We start from the raw sequence: 26646 nt of genomic DNA on the forward strand, positions 1-26646 counted from the left end.
AGGAGTAAGCAGATGGAGTTTTAATCCAGTGTCTGCTAAAACTTCTCATTACTTTTTTGGTGGGATGGAGATACTGATATTTTTTGTCTACTATAAATATCTCTAATTTTGGGCTATATCACTTGATGCTGATATGACGTACCAGATGCTTATTTGAAATCCCAGGCATCACATGGTACTACATATTTCATATAATGTAAGATTCATTCTAGAGATGGTTTAATTGCATGTAATCAGCATAGAAAACATATTCTACAGGCAGCTGAGTTGCTTCCTAGAATTTTATACATCATTTGTGCATTCTTTAAGTGTGCATACAATTAAGTTGTGCTCATGCAGTATCCAGTATGAGTATTATTATCATACAACATTGAAACAGATTTATCGAGTTCAGGTGTCATAATCCAATGTGAGTGTTATGGAACTGGAAAGAATTGAACAGGCTTTAAACTGAATAGCTTTAGTAATCTTTGATTTGGGGAACCAATCTGGCATCCTTGATGATCCCACATCCCCGCCCCCCCAAGTTTTCACTTTTGTTCCAATCCAAACACAGCATAAAGGTTTGGCAGATTCATTTCAGGAATCACTTTTGTTCTTTGTACAGCATAAAGTTTGGCAGTTTCATTTCAGGAATCACTTTTGTTCTTTGTATTCTTGATGCTTCTGTGTTCTCTACACACAGAGGGGGTCAGGCCCGCCAAGAGGAGATAATATGAAACCTATTTGATACTTATTTATTTTCCTTTGTTTTGTTTAGTTGTATGTTTAGGAAAAGCCTTCATTAATGTAGAAAAGTCCTGACTTAAAAAGTTACTCTCTTCACTCTAATTGCTTTCTAATTTAAAAACCAATTGTAGTCTTGTTATGAGTTGGATGATTGACCCTAGTTGTCTGTTAATTTTTTTTACTTAAATTGTTTTTGTCTTCCCTTGTTTTTTTAGTTCTACTATGTATAGGAAAAGCCTTCATTAGTAGAAAAAGTCCAGACTTAAAGTTTACTTTCTTCACTCTAGTTGATTCCTTATTTGAAAAATCAATCTTAATCTTGTTATCAGTTGGATGATTGAACCTAGTTGTCTGTTGACTCTGTTCTATATAGGGCTCTACATTTTAATCTAGAATGATCCCTTTTTTGATGGATTAAATATAATCAAGTGTATTACCTATAGTTTCTTGATATCTAGTTTAATAATCTTGAATGTAGAATTTCACAAACCAGAAATTTCTTTTTATTCGTTGCCATGATTTAGTTTTAAATTAATAAAGGAATTGAATTTTCTTCGTGGGTTGCACTTGGAGGACACTAAAAGACATGATGAGGCCCACAAAAAGACACAGTAAATAATGGTTAATGTACTTTTTGGTGGACCCTACTGGGCTACCATGTTCCACCTTGCTAACATCTCTCTCTCTCTCTCTAGACATTTACCTTTTTTCATGAACTGTAGAGAACACTGATGTGGGCCCCACGGCTGTGGTCCCCACGGCTGTGGTCCCCACTGTGTTCATATGACAGCACAGCATGTACTCTTTGTTAGTTATGTCAGTGTTAGTTGGTAGTTATTTCAGACAGCTTGTTATTTCAGCTTATTATTAGTTTATTTGCCATGTAAGCATTAAGGGCAATTCTGCCTTTTCTACAATTAGCAAACATATAAATATTAAGAGTGGGGCGGCAGATTCAATTAATCAGTCCCTCTCTCTCTCTCTCTCTCTCTTTTCTAAAACCCTTGTGTACTTCTGCTTCTCCTTCTTTTCTTCTTCTCTTTTCTCCATCTGAAACCTTTTTACTTTTAGATTCAAGACTGATTGTAGTCTTGATCGACTACTTGCTATCAGAGCCAATCTAGGGTTTCTCATGTGTGTCTAGTCCAGCCGACCACATGAGAATTGCCTAGGGCTGGAAGCTTAGAAAGAACTGTTCGTTGGCTGATTCTTGGAGGTTACCAGAAGGGTTTAACAACTGTTTGAAGGCTTGTAGAGGCTTGGAGAGTGTTTTGGTAATCAGGAAGAATCAGAGAAGGTTAAAAGGATCAATATTAGGGTTCAGGCCAAGATTGAAGGTGGCAATCAGAGTTTTCTGGGTAAGTTTTTATCTTTCCTTGAGATCATCATCAGTCAAAGATAGGTTGGACTTATCTAGGAGGAGCGGCTGAGCTCTCCTTTATTTTCTCAGAGGCGATCAGAGTTCTCTGATTTTTTTTTAGGGTTTGTCCTTAACCCTACTACCAGATTTGACTGTGAGCCTATTTGGAAGGTGCGGCTGAGCACTGTTTCTGTTCTCACAAAGATTTCCTTAACCCTACGATCAAACCCTAAATTTGTTTCAGCATTCCGGATTGTTTTCTAAGTGAGTTCTAGACTTGTTTTGGCTTCAAAGCCTGTTTTGGGGGTGAGAACCTTTATCAAGAATTGGATTGCTTATATTCAGAACTGTCGATTGGTTTCAGATCACATCCGAACTGAGTTCATACAGAATTCTGTTTCCCTTGTTGTGGAAGACCTAGGCTGACTGTGATCAGTTGTTTAAGTGCTGTTTTCTATTACAGTAGCTCTAACAATTTTGATTACTGATTCTTAACCAAGAATGGAGTTCAAGAATTAGGGGGAAGGTGTTTTTGGGACTAGCAATTCTGGTAATATGTCTGAGACTGCATTTCAGATTACAACTGTGAGGTTTGATGGATCCAACTACTTAGAATTGGCCCAATCGGCCATGATGGCTATTAGGGGAAGAGGAAAACTTAGCTACCTATTGGGAGATGTGAAAGAACCATCCAAGGAGGACCAAATGTATACCAAGTGGGTTCAGGAGAATTACTTGGTTATGACATGGTTGTACAACTCTATGCAACCACATATCAACCGAAACTATTTGTGGGCAAAAACAACCAAGGAGATCTTGGATGTCATGAAAGAGACCTACTCCCAACCCCTTAATGTTGCTAGAGCCTATGAATTGAAGTGTGAGGTTAATAACCTCAAGCAAGGAGAGAAACCAGTCTCTGTTTACTTCTCTACTTTGAAGTCTCTGTGGTATGAAATTGACCATCTGGAAACACTTGAGTGGGAAAGTCAGAAAGATGTATAGACTCATAGAAAGCAGGTTGAGACTAATAGGGTGTTTGAATTCCTAGCTGGTCTGAATTTTGATTATGATATTGTGAGACAGCAGATACTAACAAGGGACAGTGTGTCCTTATCCCAAGCCTAATCCTTGGTGCATAGTGAAGAGACTAGGAGAAAGGTTATGATGCAGCATCAACCCTTCCCACCAGCCCTGGCAGCGGTTAAACCTAAGTCTGGGGGTGATATAGAAAGAGATATGAAGAAGGAAGATGAGCGGGATCTAGTGTGTGAACATTGCAAGAAACCCAAGCATACTAAAGACACATGTTGGAAACTGCACCCTCATATAGTCCTAGCAAAACTGAGGAACAAAAGGGGTAATGCTCATATGGCTGTTAATACCAATTCTGCATCCTCATCGGGCACAAAAGGCACAACCCTAGACACCCTAGCTGCTGTTCGGGCTGCCCTAATACAGTTGGAAAAGGAGGTTGGGAATTCAACTCAGTCATCTCAGTCATCATCGGCTCCTGCTACATCAGCCTTTGCTCAGTCAGGTACTCGGGCCTCAGCTTACCATGCTTCAGCTCCAGGTAACACTGAACATTGTTGGGTGATAGACTCAGGTGCATCTGACCATATGACTAGCTTGCCGTCACTGTTCACTACCTATCACTTATCTTCTGGTAGAGATAAAGTGTCCATTGCTGATGTTTCCCTTGTTCCCATTTCTGGTAAGGGAGACATCAAGTTGTCTAATACCATTTCCTTATCCTCAGTCTTGCATGTCCCTAAGCTTGATACTAATTTGCTTTCAGTTAGTAGTATTACAAAACATCAGAACTGTTCAGTAACTTTCTTCCCTGACTGATGTGTTTTTCAGGACTTGGAGACAAGGAAGGTGATTGGGACTGGCCGTGAGACGAATGAGATCTATCTGCTTGGAGAGAGTTCTCATTGGAAAGATCATGAAGATAAGAATTCTTTTGTTTCTTAGTCTGTTAGTCCGGTTATGCTTTGGCATAATCGGTTAGGTCATTTATCATTTCGGTCTTTGAAGAGTTTGTTTCCTAATTTGTTTGAGTTAGTTCAAATGTCAAATTTGAGATGTGAGAGTTGTGATCCTACAAAGCATTGTAGAACATCTTATTCCTTGAGTAATAAAAAAAGTAGTAATTCTTTTGATGTTGTGCACACCGACGTTTGGGGTCCGTATCACATTCCTTCTATGGGGGGTATAGATATTTCTTGTTATTTGTTGATGACTATACTCGTTTTTCTTGGGTTTACCTTATGCGTTCTCGAGATGAGGTTCTTGTTTTGACCTAGACCTTTCATCAGATGATTTTAACCCAGTTCGGGGTCAAAATCAAAATCCTCAGATCTGATAATGCGAAAGAATACTTCACCAAGCCATTAGCCTCTTATCTGCTTGATCATGGGATTATTCACCAGAACACTTGTCCTTATACATCATAGCATAATGGGGTTGCTGAGAGGAAGAATAGGCACATTTTGGAGGTGGCTAGAAGCATTATGTTTACCTCCAATGTGCCTATCCGTTTCTGGGGCGATGCTATTCTCACAAGAGTGTATCTCATTAATCGGGTTCCTTCACGGGTTCTTGACATGAAGCCTCCGTTTACCCTTCTATACCCAGATGAAGAATTATTTACTGTTCCCCTTAAAACCTTTGGTTGCACCTAATTTGTTCAGATTCTTGGACCTCATCGTTCCAAATTTGACTCTAAGGCCTCCAAATGCATTTTTCTTGGTTATGCACACACTCAAAAGGGTTATTGCTGCTATGACCCTACTTCCTGAAGGAGATTTGTCTCGATGGATGTTACTTTCTTTGAGGAGGTCCCCTATTACTTTAGGGTTTCTCCTCAGGGGGAGAGTAGTGAGAATGGGGTTTTTTTTGCTCAGGGGGAGAGCAGTGAGAGTGGGGTTAACTCATCTGAAGTTCCTTTACCCATTCCATTAAGTGATGAGGACTGTAATGGGGAGGGTTGTCAGAGGTGTTAGGACTTGAAAGTCTATCACAGGTGGTGATGGCAAGTTGATTTTGGTCATCAACAGTCCAGGCCAGCCCCAGTTCCTTCTGCGGATCCGGATCGAAGTCCCACTGAGATACCTTCCACTGTTGCTACTTCACTTTCTTAGGATGACCTTGACCTCCCTATTGCAGTCCGTAAAGGGAAACGACGTTGCACCACATCCATAGCTCACTGCGTTTCCCAGTTTCTGTCCTATGATCGCCTGTCTCCCTCTTACAGGTCCTTTCTCACTTCCATTGTTGATATTCCTATCCCCAGAACAGTGCAGGAAGTCTTGTCAGTTCCCGAGTGGAAAGATGCAATGAAGGTTGAAATGGATGCCCTTTTGAGGAATAATACTTGGGAGCTAGTTGACGAACCCAAAGGAAAGAAATCGGTTGGATGTAGATGGGTATTTACCGTGAAACATAATGCTGATGGTTCCATTGAAAGGTATAAAGCCCGATTAGTTGCAAAGGGATTTACTTAGACTTATGGTATAGACTACTTGGAGACTTTTGCCCGAGTAGCAAAGATGACCATTATTCGAGTTCTGTTAGCCCTCGCAGCGAGTTATTCTTGGCCTTTGCTCTAGATGGATGTTAAAAATGCCTTTCTAAATGGAGACTTACAGATGTTACCCCCTGGATTTTATGATGCAGAGACAACTAAGAAGGTTTGCCGGCTGAATAAAACCTTGTATGGACTAAAGCAGTCCCCTAGAGCTTGGTTTGACAGATTCAGACAAGCCCTTGGAAAATTTGGCTATGTACAGGCCCAGTCAGACCATACATTGTTCTTTAAAAGAGTGGACTCTTCTTTAACCTTGCTTGCTGTATATGTGGATGACATTGTAGTGACAGGGAATGATAATAGTGAGATTGAGTCCCTCAAACAACTCCATCAAGAGTTTGAGGTGAAAGATCTGGGTGCACTACGATACTTCTTGGGTATTGAGGTTGCTAGATCTAAACATGGGATCTTCATTTCTCAAAGGAAGTATGTTCTAGATCTGTTAGCAGAAACTGGAAAGTTGGGTGTCAAGTCTGCAGATACACCCATTGAACAAAATCACAAGATCAATGCAGAAGGTGGAGAGCCTCTTGAAGACAAAGCCATGTTCCAACGGTTGGTTGGGAAACTCCTATATCTTTGTCTTACCCGACCAAACATCAGTTATGCAGTCAGTGTTATCAGTCAATACATGCATTCTCCTAGAACTACTCACCTTCTTGCAGTTGAGAGAATATTAGCATACTTGAAGAGATGTCCGGGTAGAGGTATATAATTCAAGAATAATGATCACATGAAGATAGGGGTCTATACAGATGCTGATTGGGCTGGGAGTGCTGATGACAGGAGGTCTACCTCTGGATATTGTGCCTTTGTAGGAAGTAACCTTGTCTCTTGGAGGAGTAAGAAACAAAATGTTGTTTCTCGCTCTAGTGTTGAAGCTGAATACAGATCGATGGCTAATGGAGTGGCTGAAGTCATTACTTGAAGAGTTGGGTATTGATTATGAGAAGCCTTTGATGCTGTATTGCGATAATCAGGTTGCTTTTAATATAGGTCACAATCCGGTACAACATGACAGAACTAAGCATATCGAAGTTGATCGACATTTTGTCAAAGAAAGGGTTTCATCTCAAGAAGTGTGTCTCCCGTATATCACCTCCAGCATGTAGCTCGTAGATCTTCTCACCAAGGCTGTACCAAGGAAGAAGTTAGAGGCAGACTTATGCAAGTTGGGAATGACAAATATCTATTCCCAACTTGAGGGGGAGTGTAGAGAACACTGATGTGGGCCCCACAGCTGTGGTCCCCACTGTGTTCATATGACAACACAACATGTACTCTTTGTTAGTTATGTCAGTGTTAGTTGGTAGTTATTTCAGACAACTTGTTATTTCAGCTTATTATTAGTTTATTTGCCATGTAAGCATTAAGGGCAATTCTGCCTTTTCTACAATTAGTAAACATATAAATATTAAGAGTGGGGTGGCAGATTCAATTAATCAGTCCCTCTCTCTCTCTTTTCTAAAACCCTTGTGTACTTCTGCTTCTCCTTCTTTTCTTCTTCTTTCTTCTTCTCTTTTCTCCATCTGAAACCTTTTTACTTTTAGATTCAAGACTGATTGTAGTCTTGATCGACTACTTGAACTAACTTCTTTTCTTTGATTTACCTGTTATTTCAATATTTTTTCTCTCATTTGAACCCTAGATCTCCTTAATCTTACAATCATAGCCTTTTCAACCATGCATTTTAATCAGCTATGCATTTTTCTTATGTTTGTAGTTCAAAGACTTCAAGTTATACTTATATCCAAATATCTTACAACACACACACACACATGCTAGTGTAGGGGCACGTGCTATGCACATATGCAAGTAAAGGGTAAAGTATAAGTTGACATTTATATATCTATCAAATTATCTGCAAATTTCCTAGACTATTTTCTCATGAAATTAACTTCTCATACACATCCCTTTACTATGCACATGTGCAAGTAAAGGGTCAAGTATAAGTTGACATTATAAAAACTGTTGTGAGGATTATTTAACTGTTATTTTATAGTTGCTGTTAGTGGTTGTCCTCTTAAGATGCTGTCAATTAGTTATTTTCTTTCTTTCTTATTAGTTTGTTTCTAGGAAGTGCTGCCAGGGGCATACTTGTAATTTCCTTTATTTTTATATTAAGTTAATATAAATAATGAACTGGCGGCAGCCAGAAGTAGGTTTTCTTTTTCTCTCAATCGTATCTTCCTCTTCTCTTTCTCTCTCTCTCTCGTCTCTCTCTCCATGAATGATTACATGGTACCAGAGCAAGGTTCTGGGCTATAAAAGAATTTCGGTCTCTCCTATTTGAACCTGCTTCGTCCTCTTTTCCTTCTTTGATTTCTTGAATGTGGAAGACAGAAAAATCCTAGCAGACTACTTGCATCTCTTCCTTTGGGTTCTTCCTTGGTCGTAATATCAAGGAAACCCTAGTCGAAGAAGGGCGATGCAGAAAGAGACTCCCCTTCTTTTCTGTTCGATGCTGTGAAGCCAGTTTCTGGTTGGCACCTTCGTATAGGTGCTGGACAGGGTATGTGTTCTTGTTTTTTTTTGTTTTTGGCCAATGGTGTGAAGGCCTTATTCCTTGGTTCTATACATTCGTTTGGATGTTGGATTGTTAGACTGTATGGGCTGTAGTCGGACTGATAGTATACTATTCTAACGTCTGCCTTGGTTGGTGTTGGACTGATTCCCGGGCTGGTTTAATGACTGAACCATCACAGAGTTGATTTCAACAGTTTTTTGTTGTCTTTTCCACATCCCAGAAGTAAATTTTTTGAGGGTTGGTATTCTGTTTGTGGCTGTTGTGTAGTTGTGTGGGATTTGGATTGATTTCAGCAGTAATCTATGGCAAACTATGATTCAACCTCATCGGGGGTTACACCGACCCGCAACACAGCTGGTATGGGAGGTGAAAACATGATGTTTCCCATGCCCATTACCCCTTTAAATGGTCTAAACTACCTGGAGTGGGCTAAAAGTGTAAAACTTTATGTAACGGTAAGGGGAAAAGCTGGTCGCATAAATGGAAGGGTGAAATAACCCAAGAGTGAGACAACTGAACATGATAGGTGGGACCAAGAAAACTGTATGGTGATGTCTTGGCTCTTTGCAGCCATGGAACTTGATGTGAAGAAGAACTTTATGTGGGCAGACACCGCTAGTGAGATCTGGGAACAGGCCAAAACTACTTATTCTGAGCAAAGGCATTATGCCAAGGTTTACCAGTTGCAAGCTGAATCCTCAACCTGTAAACAAGGAAATCGTAGTTTGTCTTCCTATTATTCAGCCCTTACTTCCATATGGAAAGAATTGGATCATTATCAGGCTAATAGAGTGGAAACACGATGACGATGCTAAGGCCTACAGGAAGCTGGTTTCTTAGCAGCGTGTGTTTGCCTTCTTGTTGGGATTGAACCTTGCCTATGAACCTTTGAGAGTTCAAATCCTAGGAAGCAAAGAGTTGTCGTCAGTTCACGAGGTATACTCCCTTGTTCAATCGGAAGAAAGTAGGCGGAGTGTGATGGTTACAACTGAGGTGGAGCAACAAGTTGCTTTGACTGTGATGAGTAATAACAACATGGGGAAGAAAAGTGACACCAAGAAGGCTGATGATAAAGGCAAGTTGTTTTGTATCCACTGTCGGCGCTCACAGCATACGCATGACACATGTTGGGACATTCACGGGAAACTCAAGTGGGCAGTGAAGAACCAAGAACAGGGTAAAGGGCAAGGTCAGAAGAAGATGAACACAACACATAATGCAGCACATGTGGCAACCCAAGATACTCAGGTTGTCGATACTACCCGGGACCACCTTAATAATTCTGACCCCAAGGAAGATATAATGAATTCCTTCAGAGACCACTTGGAGTCTTATGGTAGGGCTTTGCGACAGATGGATAGCTCAGTCACTGGTACTCCTACTTCATTTGCATCTACATCAGGTAATACGACTTTTGCATTCCATGTCACTCCCATTGGTTCCCCTTGGATCATTGACTCAGGGGCCTCTAACCACATGACCGGTAAGTCGAACTTGTTTCAAACTAATAGCCTTTTGTTAGGAAGGGATAAAGTGAGGCTTGCAGATGGCTCATTCTCCTCCATTGCAGGCCAAGGATCAATATCTCTTCCCCATGGCCTTGACCTGAATTGTGTATTGCATGTCCCTCAACTTCCTATAAATTTGCTTTCAATTAGTAGTATCACAAGCTCTTTAAATTGCAGTGTAACATTTTTTCTTGGCTCATGTTTTTTTCAGGACCTAACTTCTGGGAGGACGATTTGTAGAGGGAGCCTAGTGGATGGTCTCTACATTATCGACAACAAAGCTGGTCTCTCGGTGTCATCCTCAGATTCACATAGTCAGTCAAATAAGAGTAAAAATTTTTTGTGGCATAGTTGGTTAGGTCATGTTTCTTTTGAAATAGTAAAGTCTTTGTTTCCGGTTTTATTTAAGTCATGTTCAGTGTCAGAGTTCCAGTGTCAAACGTGTCAGTTGAGCAAACAATGTAGAACAACTTTTCACTCAAATAATAAAAGATCAAGTGTTCCTTTTCATGTTGTGTATTTTGATGTATGGGGGCCTACTACTGTAATCTCTGAGGGCGGATATAAGTACTTTATCACATTGATCGATGACTACTCTCGCTATACATGGGTATTCCCTATGCGTAGTAGAGACGAAGTTACAAAGATTGTGAAAGACTTCCAGAGGATGGTATTTACGTAGTTCCATGTTGAAATACAGATCTTCTAATCCGACAATGCAAAAGAATACTTCCATGGTGAGCTCAATGAGTTCTTTGCCTCCCACGGATCTATTCATAGGAGCTCATGCGCCAGAACACCACAACAAAATAGTGTTGCAGAAAGAAAAAACAGGCACCTCCTTGAGGTAACTCACGGGATGATGTTACACATGAATGTTTCAAAAAGGTTTTGGATGGATGCTATACTTGCAACTGCTTATGTCATCAATCGCATGCCCTCCAAAGTGCTGAACTACATGGCCCCTCATCAGTTGTTGTTCCCGCAGTCCCCTTTATTTTCCATTCCCATGAGAGCTTTTGGTTGTCGTGCCTTTGTCCATGATTTATCTCCGTCTCGAGGTAAGTTAGACCCTTGGTCCATTCCTTGTATCTTTTTGGGGTATCCCTCATCTCAGAAAGGGTATCGGTGCTTTGATCCCGTTAGTCATAAGTTTTTTGTGTCTATGGATGTGTCCTTTGAGTCTAAGCCATTCTTCCCTACTCCTCAGGGGGAGAGTAGTAGTGTGGAAGAGGAGAAGCAGGTTCAGGTCCACCAAGTCTCTCTTCCTTCTATTCTGGACCTTGCTCCCTTTCGTGTCTTCCAACGTACACGTCGTAGAGATCAGCAATGTGATAGAGATGTGGAGCAGCCAAACATTGAGCAACCGACACCGTTAGACTCCCAGGAGGTAAGTCTAATCCCTGTTGCACCTATTGATACCCCTACTCCTACTGTGGATGACCTTGACATTCCTATTGCTCAAAGAAAGGGAGTCAGGTCATGCACTACCAAACACCCCATTACCCAATTTGTCTCCTATGGTCACATTTCCCCCTCATACCGAGCCTTTCTATCTGCAGTTGATTGCATCCCTGTTCCCAGAAATGTTGCAGAAGCCTTAAAATGCCCCGAATGGACAGATGCCATGAAGGAGGAGATTAATGCTCTTCATAAAAATCAAACTTGGGAATTGGTGGATCTTCCAAAGAGGAAAGACCCCGTGGGGTGTAAGTGGGTGTTTACAGTTAAACACAAGGCAGACGGAACAGTTGAAAGGTACAAAGCAAGATTAGTAGCCAAAGGGTACACTCAAGTGTACGGGGTTGACTATGATGAGACTTTTACTCCAGTAGCTAAGATGAACTCAATTAGGGTTCTCCTGTCATTAACTGCTAATTTTGACTGGGAATTGCATCAACTGGACATAAAGAATGCTTTTATGAATGGTGACTTAGAGGAGGAAGTATACATGGTTCAACCCCCTGGATTCTGTGCCAAGGGAAGTGAAAATAAGGTGTGCAAGTTGAGAAAGTCTCTTTATGGTTTAAAACAATCTCCTAGAGCTTGGTTCAGTAAGTTTCACATGGCAGTTCAGCAGATGGGCTTCAAACAACGTCAGTCTGATCATACACTCTTTGTGAAAAGATGTCAGGAACAGGCTGCTGTATTGATAGTGTATGTGGATGATATCATCATTACAGGAAGTTGGAGTTCAGAAATACAAAAATTGAAACAATTCCTTGCATCTAAATTTGAAGTGAAAGATTTAGGTCCCCTGAAGTATTTCCTTGGAATTGAAGTCGCCCGCTCAGAAAAGGGTATCTTCATTTCTCAAAGGAAATACACCCTTGATCTATTAAAGGACACAGGAAAATTAGGTGCAAGGCCAGCAGATACTCCCATGGATGTTGACCACAAGTTGGGTGACTGTGATGGTGAACCTTTGAAAGATGTGAAACAGTTCCAAAGGTTAGTGGGAAAGATGATTTATTTGTCTATGACCCGTCTAGACATTGCCTATTCAGTTGGGGTTCTAAGCCAATTCATGCACTCTTTTAAGAAACCACACATGGAGGCAGCAAAGAGAGTTCTTAGATACTTGAAAAAGTATCCCGGAACAGGTCTACTATTCAGTAAACATAATCACCTAAAGGTGGAAGTCTTTACAGATGCTGATTGGGCAGGTGCTGTGGATGATAGAAAGTCTACGAGTGGGTATTGCACATTTGTGGGAGGAAACCTAGTGACCTGGAAAAACAAGAAACAAAGTGTGGTAGCAAGGTCAAGTGCTGAAGCTGAATATAGAGTTATGGCACATGGGGTGGCTGAAGTCCTTTGGCTAAAGAATCTTCTAAGGGAGCTTGGAGTTGTTGCTCATAATCCTATGTCTCTTTACTATGACAACAAGGCAGCCATAAACATCGCCAACAATCCTGTCCTACATGAGAGGACCAAGCACATTGAGGTGGATAAACATTTCATAAGGGAAAAATTGGAAAAAAGAGAAATCTGCATCCCTTATGTCAACTCCAAGGAACAACTCGCTGATGTCCTCACAAAAGGGCTTCCATACTCGCGATACAATGAGTTATGTGACAAGCTGGGCATGATAGACATATTCAGCCCAACTTGAGGGGGAGTGTTGTGAGGATTATTTAATTGTTATTTTATAATTGCTGTTAGTGGGTTGTCCTCTTAAGATGCTGTCAATTAGTTATTTTCTTTCTTTCTTATTAGTTTGTTTCTAAGGAGTGCCGCCAGGGGCATACTTGTAATTTTCATTCTTTTTATATTAAGTTAATATAAATAGTGAACTGGCGGCGGCCAGAAGTAGGTTTTCTTTTTCTCTCAATCATATCTTCCTCTTCTTCTCTTTCTCTCTCTCTCCATGAATGATTACAAAAACAAATTTAACTTTTTGGACTTGCAAGTAAAGGGTAAAGTATAAGTTGACATTATATATCTATCAAATTATCTGCAAATTTCCTAATCTGTTTTCTCATGAAATTAACTCTTCATACACATCCCTTTACCTGATTCCTCTGTATACTTGATTGCTCTCTGCTTAATTGAAATCTGTTAGCAGTTAGCTTTCTGCATTGTTGTAACGCTTGATGTTAATTCCTGGTAATCTGCATCCGAAGCTGTTTCTGACACTTAACATTTATATATAATTGATTGCCCACTATTACATAGTTTTATATACTTCTTTGTCATGACTCATGAGTGTGATGTTTAGGGACAATTTTACTACAGCAAGGCCAGAGAAGCAGATGAAAAGTCTTCTCAAAAGATACTTGAATCCAGGTTCGAGCATGTTGGGCCCTTCAATTTATTTTTTATTTCTTTGATATAAAATTCTAGCAGATATATTTACATTCTATGTTTGAGTTTATTCTCAGACCTGAGGAGACTCGATCAGATTTGTCGATTGATTTGCATGAGCATGATGCCAAGGAAGCAATACGGCTTCTCAAGGTTCATCTTACTTCACTTTCTGGAATTCCAGGCAAGCAATATTTCTCATAGGTCTCACCTATTCCCAAGATGAGTTCATAAAATAACATGCATATCTTGCCTTCCATCAGCTTTTCAATACCTTAAGGTTATTGTGGAAACCAATGCTGAAGATACCACAAAAGGGGCTCGAAAACGTTTGGTATGTCTGGCTATTCTGTTGATTTTCGTTAGAAGTTTTAATTGTCTCAAATTCTGTGGGAATGATATATTGACATAAGATAAAATGCAATACACCATTCATGTGGTTTGTTACATTCTTATGAATGGGCAATCTTCTGGGAAGAATAGGAAAAAGAAAAACACTTATAGTGCATCAATCAATTAATTTGTTATATTTTTTTCGAGTTGTAATTTTCTGGGAAAAGTGAAAAACAAGAAAAAGAAAAACTTGTTACAAGTGAACACTGAACTGTTTATTCTAAAATCAAATAAAAATCTTGGTTCCAGACAGAATATCAACATTTTGTTCATATCATATAGGGCAATGTTTCGTTGACATCATCTTGTCAATCTTCCCATTAGAACTGTTATCATCGAATTGTCATTCTGTTTAACTTTATTTATCCCCTTGGTGAAATGAAAGTGGTTTTCTGTCTAATATATTTTATGGTCTAGGGCAAGGATTAAAATATCAACACGTACGCCCGATACGGGGCGTATCGTATCGGTATCGGTAGGGGAGGATATGAGATACGCCGTGACTGGCACTGTATCGTACCAGTCATGCATATCGGTCCGATATGCCACCGTATCGACACGTATCGCATTGTATCGGTCGAACCCGCATTTAATAGTAAATTACTTCATTAGAAAAAACCAGTTAACATGATTCGATCCCTGAAACCCGAGTCGCCTAGCGTCCAAGAGTGCAAAGACCTTCACCATCAAGCCACCTTCTATTTCGTGATAACAACTGAAATAAATTATTCCTTTATTAACATTAATGCTTACATTTAATCTAAACAAGTAATATATTCAATAACTCCAAGTACAAATAAAAAAGAATAATATTCAAAATTATTATTTTATAAACCAATAAAATACTTTAATACTTTATACAAATATATATATATATATATATATACAAATAAATGTAAGTATTACTTTAATACTTTCCAAGGATTTTTAATTTCAATAAATTTATACAAATAAAAATATTATTAATAGAATAAATACTTTATTACTTAAAATTAGTTATGTAGACTTGATAAATTATAATAATTATTTTATAAATTATTAATTAATATTTTAATTTGTATTAAATAACAATGTATTTATTATTTACAAAGATAAAATATTGTTTACAAAATATTTGAGAATATAATATAGATTGAATCTATCAAATCCACTAATCTACATTTATATAAAAAATTTTTCTTTTTTGTTTTAAAAAAGTTCATAAAAATAAAAATATTAATAATGGAATAATTACTTTAGTAGTTAAAATATATGAATTTTCATATGATATGCGTCTTCAAAATTTTAATAGATTTGATATATTTTAAGTTAAGATTATATATTTTTGTAAATTATTAATTGATATTTTCATTTACATTTTATATAAACATATTTATTGTTTACAAAAATGAAAGTATTATTTACTGAACATTTGCAAATTAATTTTTAGTTGATTTTTTTGTTGATGTTAAAAATTGAAAATAGTAAAATAAAAATAATTGAAATAGAATAGTTGCATATGTTTCTTGCTTTGGATTTTAATAAAAATATAAATTGATGCATTATCAATAAAATTGTATAATATATATGCATCCCGTTATATTAATAGTAATATATTTCTTCAAATATATCATTAAAATATACAATTCTTATGTATTTATACATTATTTATAGTTATTTTGACATTAAACTTGAAGTTATTAATATAATTATTGAATTTGTATGCATTTTCTTAGCGTATCCAAACATTTCCATATTTTTTGTCTGATGCGATACCCGATACCGATACTTTAATCCTTGGTCTAGGGCCTCTAGGCTTTAGGAAAATGGCTTTTGTGAATAATGTCTCCATGGAAAATGGTTATGGAGATTTCCTAGAGAGGAATTTGGCTTTTGAAGGAAGATTATTGCAACTAAATTTGATGAATCTATTCATGGTTGGGTTTCTAGACCACTATCTTCTACTTATGGTATTAGTTTTTGGGAAGTATCATGGTGTAAGGACTGCAATGATTTTGCTGCACTTGTTGGTTTCAAACTCAGTGATAGCTCTAGATTGAGGTTTTGGGAGGATGGTTATAGCAGTTTTGGGATGTTCTGCTATATTGGTCCTTTGTCTCTATCAAGTCCCACTACTAGTGGGTATAACCATCATTGTTTTTTTTTTTTGATCAGCAAAAAACTTTCATTAATAACAGAGAAATTAAGTTACAATAGATAAAGATTGCAGAGGAATAAACTGCAATCTCCAACAATTAGTTACAATTCTGCCCAATACAATGAAGATCTATTTGCCCCTTGTTTTGCTAGGGTATCTGCCATCCCATTTGCATCCCGTTTGACCCAACCAAACTGAGAGTTGAACTTCCTTGCAAGTGTATCAATATCTCTGAAGATAAATTTGAGCTTCCAAGGTACTGATGTGATGTTTTTGGCCCAAGAGATAACCAATAGTGAGTCTCCTTCTATTTCTAAGCCTGTTGTTCCTATCTGCTCAGCCATCTTTAAACCTTGAAGTAGGGCTAGAGATTCAGCTTGTATTGAGTCACCAAAACTTAATGGTCCTGAGTAGAGTGCCATCACCACACCCAGATGATTTCTAACACACCCCCAATGCCTGCCCTTCCTGGGTTGCCAGGAGAACTCCCATCAAAGTTCAGTTTTAGGTTGTTCAGTGCTGGTGGCTTCCATTCCATGCTTACAAGTACTTTGGGTACATTTGTTTGTGCTACTTCAGCCCAATTTCTTAGTGTCTCATTCGTGGAGTAGTTTTTGAATATCTCCATGGTCTTCACCCAATGTGCAGTTTTGATTTTTATGGCTTCAATAACTTCCTCCTTTGTTTTGCTTTTTCCTGAAAAGATTCATAGGTTTCTTTCCTCCCATATAGTCCATACTGTAGCTGCTCTTATTGCCTTCCATACACACTTTCCTCTTTTCTTTTGTTGACATAGGAAAGAGGGGCTGAATAGACTTACCACATCCTGTGGGGGAGCCCATCTGCATCCAAAGAGAGAACAAACACCATTCCAAATACCAGAAGCAAAAGAGCAGGATAATAGTAAGTGGGTTAGGGTTTCACCACATCCCAAACAAAGGACACACACATGAGGAGAGAGGCAATTGTTTGACCTCCTTTTCTATAGCACATCACAAGTGTTTATCTTCCCTAGGAACACTTCCCAACAGAAAGCTTGTACTTTTGGAGGGATCGGTTTAGACCTGATTTCTCTCACTGGGAAGTTCACCCCCATAGGATCAATATAAGTGAGCAAACCAAAGAAAGATGCACATGAAAACAAACCATCAGAAGTTGGGGACCAAACTCTACAATCAGCTATAGATTGGTCCAAGTAGACCCTCTCAAGTGTTGAAATCAACAGCACTAGAGGCTCACTCATTTTCCCTCAACCCTCTTCTAAAACCAAAAGCCCAAGAGATCCCCGATTCTGAAAGCACACCAAGCCTAGCAACAGGTTTGTTTTTATGGTTTGATAAAGAGTAGAGGTCTGGGAATTTGATCATAAGAGGCACATCCCCAACCCAAAGGTCTTCTCAGAATAAAACTTTGTTGCCACAACCAACATCAAACCTGATAAATTGAAGAAAGGTTGGATATACCTCAAGGATTGCCTTCTAGGGAGAGGATGGAGCTGCATTGGGGGCTAATTTTGCATCCCAGCCATTATCTGCCTCACCATGTAAGCTTTTTTTTTGATGAATCACCATGTAAACTTTTAATGACCCTGTGCCACAACCTTTCTTCTTCACAAGGGAATCTCCACAGCCATTTCCCTAGAAGGGCCTTGTTTTTCTTTACTAGGTTCCCTATACCTAATCCACCCTGTTCCTTAGGGTAACAAACTTGCTCCCACTTCACTAAATGATCTTTCTTTTCATTACCTGGTTCCCACAAAAAGTCTCTCATAATCTTCTCCAACTTCCTAGCTATTTTCACCGGGATCTTAAAGGTGGAGAGGAAATAAGTGGGTAGGTTTGCTAGGGTTGATTTTATCAAGGTGGTTCTTCCCCCCAAGGATATAAAATCAAGGTGGTTCTTCCCCCCAAGGATATATAATTTCTCTTCCACATTGCCAACTTCTTCATGAACCTCTCTACCACCGGTTTCTAGAAACTTTCAGCTTTCAGATTCCCACCCAAGGGCATACGTAAGTATTCTAGAGGCCAATTTTTCATTTCACAACCTAGCAGATTTGCCATGGTTTGGATGTCACCCCCTTCAATGTTGATTCCAGTTACACAACTTTTTCTCCAACTAACTTTCAATTTGGAGGCCTGTTGAAATTCATTCACCAATCTTTTCAGATTCCTTAAACTGGATTCATCACAACTTTCACAGAAAATGATTATATCATCAGCAAATTGCAGTTGAGACACCACCACTTCTGATCTACCCATCCTCCAACCTTTAAACTGGTTTTCTTGATCAGCTTTGGTGATTTGTCTACTCAAAACCCCAACCACAAAGGTGAATAAGAATGGGGATAATGATCACCCTGTCTTAGTTCTCTTTTAGCCTGGAAGAAATCCTTTGCTACCCCATTCATCATAATAGAAAAGTGTGTTGAGCTAATACATTCTTTAATCCACATCCTCCACCTTTCACCTAGTACAATTTTTTCCATTAAATTCAATAGGAAGGACCAATCCACCATATCATAATCTTTTTCAAGGTCCAATTTACAAATCAAACCTTTGCCACCTTGTTTTCTCTTAGCTGCCATGCACTCATTTGCCACCAAGATTTGATCCACAATTTGTCTCCCTTCTACAAAAGCTCTTTGGTTCTGAGAGATAACATAGGGCAGTACAGTCTTCAACCTACCAGCCAGGACTTTAGCAATGATTTTCTACAAGCTACCCACTAGACTTATTAGTCTGTAATCCTTGGGGGTTTTGGCCTCCTTTTTTGGCACTAAAGCATTAAAAGTTGCATTTGCTCAAGGCGATAATTTTCCTTCTTGATAGAACTCTACAAATACATCCATTAATTCACCTTTAAAAATTTCCCAACAATCCTGATAGAAAGCCATTGAAAATCCATTTGGCCTCAGAGCTTTAGACCTATCCATTGAGAATATTGCTTCATGTATCTCTTTAATAGTGAAAGCTCTTTCTAGGAGGTTAACTTCGGATTTTGGCACTCTGTCCCATTGAAAATCTCCCAATTCTGCAATGTTTTCATCAAAGGATGTTAGGATTGACTTAAAATGATCCACAAAGCATCTTTCAATTTCCTCTTTTGTAGTTATTACTCTTCCATCCACATCCATATTGGAAATTTGGTTTTTCCGTCTTCTCTTGTTTGTTAGGGAGTGGAAAAATCTGGTATTTCCATCCCCTTCTAGAAGCCATTTACATCTAGATTTTTGCCTCCAAGAAATCTCTTCTTTTCTTAGAATCTCTTTGTAGAGAAGATGGGCCGAATGGCCCATAGGCTGTTTATCCTTTTTTATCTTTTATGTTCTTTGCTGTAATGGGCCTTAATTTGGGCTTTATTCTCTCTTATGTTATGTCTTTTTAATTTTCTGCACAACTAGGGGCTTCTCTGTAAATTACTAAAGTTTAACTTAATGAAATAGAATTAAGGGAGTAAGAGAAGAGATTATGTTTGAAAGTCTCTCTCTGAACCCAAGTTGCCGCCACCTTCTTCTTCTTCTTCTTCTCTCCTCTTGAACTCTGATTTCTGCTACTTTCTTTTGAATTTTTGCAACTTTCTAAACAGTCCTTTCTTCTCAAAAGGCTGTTTTTCTTCTTGGTATCAGAGTAGGCTCGTTTTTCCCTTTTTTTTCTCCTTTTTTTCCCATACACAACTGTTTTTCTTCTTTGTTCCACTCCTTGACCTTTTCCTTGAATCTTTTCAGTTTCTTAGAGAACCTCACCACTTTGTTTCTAGCCCTTATCCCACCTTTTGACCACCATTCTTTTATCTTTTGCAAAAAGTTTGGAACTTCTAGCCACATGTTTTCAAATCTAAAAGGTGTGGGGCCTTCAATGATATTTTCTTGGTAGAGGCTTAAGGAGCAATTATCAGATGTCACTCTAGGTAGGGCTTTCAGTGTCAATGTTCCCTACAACTCTTCCCAATAAATGGAGAAAAGGAATCTATCCAGTTTTGAGCACACTTGATTTTCTTGGAGATTTGACCAGGTGAAAGAGGCCTGTAACAAGGTAGGTTCTTTTAGTTTTAGGGACGCAATCAAGGAATTAAAGTGTCTCATACTAGTTGTTAAGGGCTGGTTGGGGTTGTTTGTCTCATTTGTATGTCTTATTACATAGAAATCCCCACCCAAACACCACAGACCCTCCCAAATGCCTTTGACTACAGCTAGCTCTTCCTAGAATGTGTTCTCTCTATATGAATTCGGCCCATACACATTAGTCAACACCCACTCCTTACCATCACTCACCCTTTTGGCTTTTATTGATACTGAGTATTGTCCTATGAATTCCTCCTAACAGTCAACTTCCTCATTCTTCCACATTGTAAGGATCCCACCCAAGGCACCCCATGACGGGGCAAAGGACCAACTTAGACCCCTACTACTCTAGATACTTTCTTATCCACCTTCTGTCCAAATCCGAAAGCTTTGTCTCCTATATCACAACTATAACCGATCTCTCTTTTCTTAATACATTCCTAATGATTCTCCTTTTCTTTTTACTTCCTAAACCTCTTACATTCTAATAAAGCATCTTCATTCCACTCTTTTTTTTTTCCCTCAACCCAAACTCATTTCCAATTCCTATTCTCCTCTTTTCTTCCCTCTTTTCCTATTTGCAGTCTTCTCATAGGACACACCACAAGCTAGCCATTCCACCTCATTCATTCTCTTTCTTTTTTTATCATCTTCTGCCTCCTTTCTAAGATATACCTTTCCTTTGGAAAACTTCCTTTTGGCTTCTTTTTGTTCCTCTCCTTTTACTTTGGGTGTCTCTCTACAACCTTCTTCTCCCTCATCTAAACGACATACTTCCTTTTCCTTCTCTTGAGTACTTGCAACAACTTCATTTCCCCCAACATCCTTCTCCAACTCCATCACATAAAACAATTTCTCCCTTATAACAAAAATTGCATTTTAACACTCCCCCTCAACTTGGAGCATATATATCGTACAACTCCAACTTGTTACAAATATATTTCATCCGAGCACCACTCAAGCCTTTAGTAAACAGGTCAGCTAGTTGATCTTCATACTTCACATGTGGGGTAATGATTTCTCCATTAACCACCTTTTCTCTAACAAAGTGACAATCCACCTCTGTGTTTGGTTCTATCATGATACACTGGATTGGAGGAGATATAAATAGCTACTTGGTTGTCACAAAATATAGCTTCATGGGAGTTGTGAGTAATGTTCCCATCTCCTGTAATAGTTGTTTCAACCACACCAACTCACATGTAGTGTGGGCTATGGCTTTGTACTCGGCCTCAACACTACTCCTAGCCACCACATTCTGCCTTTTGCTTTTCCAAGTGATCAAAATCCCTACCAAAAACGTGTAGTAACTAGTTGTTGATTTCTTGTCATTAATTGACCCTGCCCAATTAGCACCTATGTACCCTTCCAAGGAAAGTTCTCTTCCTTTCTTATACAACCCTTTACCTAGAGCACCCTTTAAATATCATAGAACTCTAACAAATAACAATGCCTTCCCAATGGATTGTCCTTAGGTTCTGCATGAATTGGCTCAATAATCCAACACTGAAGGAAATGTTTGGTCTTGTGATGGTTAAATAAACCATTTTTCCTACTACTCTCCTATACTGTCCAGGAATAGCTAGCCCCCACCCCTCACTATTAGACATCTTCACATTCGGATCTATAGGGGTATCCATAATCCACTGGCTTTGCCCCTAATAGAACAGTTTCTTCTAGCAAGTCAAGTACATACTTTCTTTGTGAGAGAGATTCTCCACTTTGACCTTGTTACTTCTATGCACAGAAAACATCTCAAGTGCCCCAAGTCCTTAGTCTGGAATTGGCTTTGTAAGAACTGTTTGAGCTTTTCAATGCCATGCTCATTACTTGTCATAATAATGTCATCAACATAGACTACCAACACAATCTTCCGAGAGGTAGTATCTCTACTGAACATTGAATGGCCAACCCTACATTGTGTCATCCCAAATTGTTGTACTACACTACTGAATCTCCCAACTGCTAGATAGTGTATGCCCTTAGCTCTAATCAGCATGATGTACATTATGACATTTATCGTAAATGAATAAAGTGCATATTTGATTCATGTTATTATGGTGTGTTTCTGTGTAATACCCTTAAATTGGACACATATGAGACTCGTGTTAGTTTAGAATCTTCACAGTCGTTGGATAGATCTGGGGAGATTTATCCTGTCAAGGCTGACACTGATGTATTGCCAATTTGGTTGGGGTGGCTTGTCTTATCTGCCAGGGTGAGACCTGAGGTACATGCAGTGGGGGTTTTCTTGAAACCCTGAACCGGACCAAAATTCTAGTATTGCCCTGGACCTTGGAGATAAATGGGCAAAACTGGAATGTTACACCTGACCCCTAGACTCAATTATGATACTGCACTAGGTGTCGGATCGGGCTGTCTTTGATATGCCAATCAGTCAGATCCTTAGAGGGGGTCAAAACCTGGGTATGTTGGGACAGTTTGAGAATTCATCTGAGTGGGTGATCATAGTGACAGGATCAACCCCTTTGTCGGACAAAGTGAATGATCGGGGATGCACTCTCTTTGATGGAAACCTAAAACTATCGGTAGTTGATTTCAACCATTGAAAATTGTTTTTGCAAAATGTATTTATATAAAGATATACATACATATATATTATGGTTTCAAAATGTTTGTAAAAGGTTTTAATTCCCGGGATCCATGTGAGTAGAGAGTGCAACACTATTCCTTGCAGCCGAGGGAGAGGTCCTCTCTCGTCGAGCAGTGTTTGATCATTATGGCCTGAGAGGTTAAGTGTAAGACCATTGAGGGTAATACTTGATGGGCTAATCTTGTATCTGCCCACAGTCCTTGGGTTTTCATAAGGTGACTGGACCCAAGGGCCATTTAGTGTAAATGTTGGGCCCATTAAGAGCCCATGGTGATGGATTCAGGGGTTCACTGTCTCCTACAGTGAATTCAGCTAGGCCTTGTAACAAAGGCTGGGCTGAACCCATGTGGCTGATGTGTAGATCAATGTTTGGGTCCCATGCCATACAAGGAAAGCCAATTGGGCAGCAAGTTAAGAGGTTAAGTGAGCACATGAACTTAATGGTCCTAAAGCCCAATTTCGAACTGGGTTAATTAGATTAATTAAATAGGGGCAAATCTGGGTTTGGATCAATAGATAAGGATAAGAGGATAAGTCTTATCCACTTAAAGAGTCCAGATCCAAATAAAGATTTGGATCAGGAAACTCCTAATCAGATTAGGAGGTTGTCTCTTTAAGGCTATAAATAAGAGAGCAGGGCGGACATGCAAAACACACCAGACAAGACACAACAATCTGCAGAGTTCTTCCTTGTTCTTGTAACCCCTACCCAGTTCGATCTCCACTTGTGGGAGTGATCAAGAATTGTTCTTGATATCACTTCTTGGTAGAAGAAGCAATCTGAAGTTGTGCTCACCAGCTCTCTACCCCATTCTTGTTGAAGAATTCGGTTCTTGTTGAAGAGCCATCCTACTGATCCTGCTTCACCTCACACTCTTCAGTGGAAGCAGTTTTTGGTTTTCTCCTTGGGCGTGAATACCTTAATTGGGAGTTACTGCTATTCCGTATCAAGTATATCCCTCTCCTCCCTTATGGTTTCAGATCTGGTCCGGTTTGGTTCAAGATTGATCCTTGAAAATGTAGATTTCTAAAATAGGGAATGCGATTCCCAGATGGGAGAGAAAATTTTGAAAATTTTCCCAACCTTCCTGCAGGGTTTGGCCATCCATACGATGGATCTCTCATCCCTTCACCAACACACCTTACCTTCCTCCCCTTGAGCAACATACCTGGAGGTTGCTCCATATATGCCTCTTCCTCTAGGTCATTGTGAAGAAAAGCATTTTTAATATCAACATAAACAACGACAAATCAAAGTGTGCAACCAAGGAATAAGCACCTAGACCGAATCCATTTTAGCGACAGGTGAAAAGGTATCAATATAATCAACTCCATATGTCTGTGTATACCCTTTGGCTACTAAGAGTGCTATATATCTCTCCACACCACCATTGGCAAGATGCTTAATAGTGTAAACCCACCGAAAACCAACTACTTTCTTCCCTGGAGGCAGAGAAGTGAGGTCCCAAGTATGATTAAATTGAAGAGTATGAAATTCCTCATCCATTGCCCTCTTCCATTTTGGAGAGAGAAGAGAATCATGAAGAGATCTAGGAACAAATACAAAAGATAGAAGGGATACAAAATTCCGATAGGATGGGGATAAATGGGCAAATGAAACATAACGAGATATAAATGAGATGGACCCATCAACGGAGGAGCCGATGATGGTTGAAACGGAGCTGGAGAAGGCTGAAACACAATACTAGGAAGGCCGTGAGCATGCACGCGATGGATCAGTGGTCGCATTGACTCTTGAGTAATAGGAGTAGTCACAGACACCCCCTCCATTGGTAAGGGAAGAGGAGGTGGGGACTGGGAATAGAGTATCAAGATAAGTAGACTCAGCTGAGGAAAAGAAAGGAACATCTTCAAAGAAGGTCACATTAGGAATAATGAATGAGCGATGAAGGGAAGGACTGTAGCACTTATATCCTTTTTGGGTCCAAGAGTATCCCAAAAAGACAGATTTAAGAGCACAAGCATCCAACTTATCCAACCCCAGACCTAAGCGATGAACAAAACAAAAACAATCAAAGACACGTGGAGGCAAAGGGAATGGAGATTGAGAAGGAATGACAATAGAAAAAGGAGAGGAGACACTTAACACCGGAGATGGCATATAATTAATGAGAAAGCAAGAAGTAAGAACATCACTCCAATATTTTTTTGGAACCGACATTTGAATCAAAAGTGCCCGAGCATTGTCATGTAAATGTCTATTCTTCCACTCAGCAACTCCGTTTTGTTGTGGAGTTGAGAAACATGATGATTGATGTATTATGCCATGAGATTCAAAAACATACAAAACAGGTGTTGGAAATATTCTTTTGCATTGTCAAACCGAAAGTATTTAATGGAGATACCAATTGATTCTTAATTTCAGCATAAAAAGAGATAAATATATCAAACACTTTTGTATGAGATTTCATTAAATAAATCCAATTCATCCTTATCAACGAAGGAATTAAAATATTTAAAACCATTGTAAGACTCAACTGGACAAGGATTGCAAACATCTGAATGAACAAGTTCAAAAAGACTCGAAACTCTAGTAGATTCCCTTGGAACAAAAGAGACATGATGATGTTTACTAAGCTGACAAATTTCACACTATAATTCACGAATAGACACAACATCTGGGACAAGACTCTTGAGCGCTGGAAGAAAAGGATGACCCATCTAACAATGCCATTGCAACGGTGTAATGGAAGAATGAAGAGTTATCTGTAACCCACCACCATCGAGATAATACAGTCCTCCGGTTTCATGCTCACCACCAATCGTCTTCCCCGTCTTGAGATCTTGAAAAATGCAATAGGATGGAAAGAATTGGATGGGCAATTCAAAGATTTTGTCAACTTACTAATAGACATAGGACTAAAAGGAAATTTAGGAACATATAGAACCAACGGTAAAGTGAAATCATAATGTAAAGTAACATCACTGGTACTAGAAATAAGGGAGGTAGTACCATCAACCAAAGTAACCGACTGGGCGGTAGAGGGAGGGGCCCCAAAATCAATAATCCATTTCCTTCTCCTTCCCAGTACCTAAAGCAGTGTGAGTCATCTCCTGACTCCTGTAGCATCACTATCTCCTTCTACAACGGCATGATTGGCTCGAGTAGATGGTGGGCCATGTAGATGGTGGCCCAACTACAGCAGCATAACAGTAGTTCATCGTATGTCCTTCCCATCCCCAATAGCTGCATTCTTTGACCATTCCTCGACCACCAACACCGACACCATGACCTCAAGTTCCCATCTCTACCACCACTACGGCCTCCTCTCACACCAAGGTTACCCCCTCTAGGATAGTTGATTCTACCACGTGAGCCACCTTTACCACCTTTGGTTGCGACTAGGGCAGACTTCTTTAATACTAGAGAATTACTTGTATGTGGACTCGTAACCCTTCTTATTCTGGAGAAAACTTCTGATAGTGTAGGTATATCACTACTACCTAAAATGAGTAAAATCTGGGCAGGCACTGGCTCAAATTCAGACCTCAATTCGAAAAGAAAACGTGCCATATCCAACTGATCTCTCTGTTGTTTCTGCACTTTAAGATCAATTGAAAGTGGCTGTTACGAATCTGACTCATTCCGTAAACTCTTTAAGCAAGCATAGTACTCTTCCACACTCCTATCACCTTACTGTAGTTGAAAATATTTCTGATACAATTGATAGATTCTAGTTACATTGTCTTGTCCCGAATACAACTGCTTAGCATGTTCCCAAATTTCTTTTGTAGTATCAAAGAACATCAAGTTCACATTGATACGAGGTTCCATACTGTTCCAAAGACACATAATTTGCGCATTCTCCTGGGTCCAATCATTATACCTTGCAACTCCTGGGTCTGGTTTATTTTCTTTTATATATTTTAACTTTCTTCTGGCAGTCAAGTT

At 39.2% G+C, this 26646-nt stretch overlaps 1 protein-coding gene across 7 annotated transcripts in view; it reads left to right on the forward strand.

The window, feature by feature from the left end:
* SDE5 (silencing defective 5) overlaps window positions 1-26646 on the forward strand; it is a 45819-nt gene that overhangs the window by 10876 nt on the left and 8297 nt on the right. For 5 of the 7 annotated variants that reach the window (XM_010244633.3, XM_088886830.1, XM_010244630.3 and 2 more), the window contains exons 9-11: window positions 13441-13508; window positions 13604-13710; window positions 13790-13860. In XM_010244633.3, the coding sequence (XP_010242935.1) occupies window positions 13441-13508; window positions 13604-13710; window positions 13790-13860 (246 nt within the window). The remainder of the gene's footprint in view (window positions 1-13440; window positions 13509-13603; window positions 13711-13789; window positions 13861-26646) is intronic. The other 2 variants (XR_016072092.1, XM_010244634.3) reach the window with 1 other exon arrangement.

The sequence above is a fragment of the Nelumbo nucifera genome, chromosome 1, assembly GCF_055504915.1.
Source record: "Nelumbo nucifera cultivar China Antique chromosome 1, China Antique-T2T, whole genome shotgun sequence".
NCBI lineage: Eukaryota > Viridiplantae > Streptophyta > Magnoliopsida > Proteales > Nelumbonaceae > Nelumbo > Nelumbo nucifera.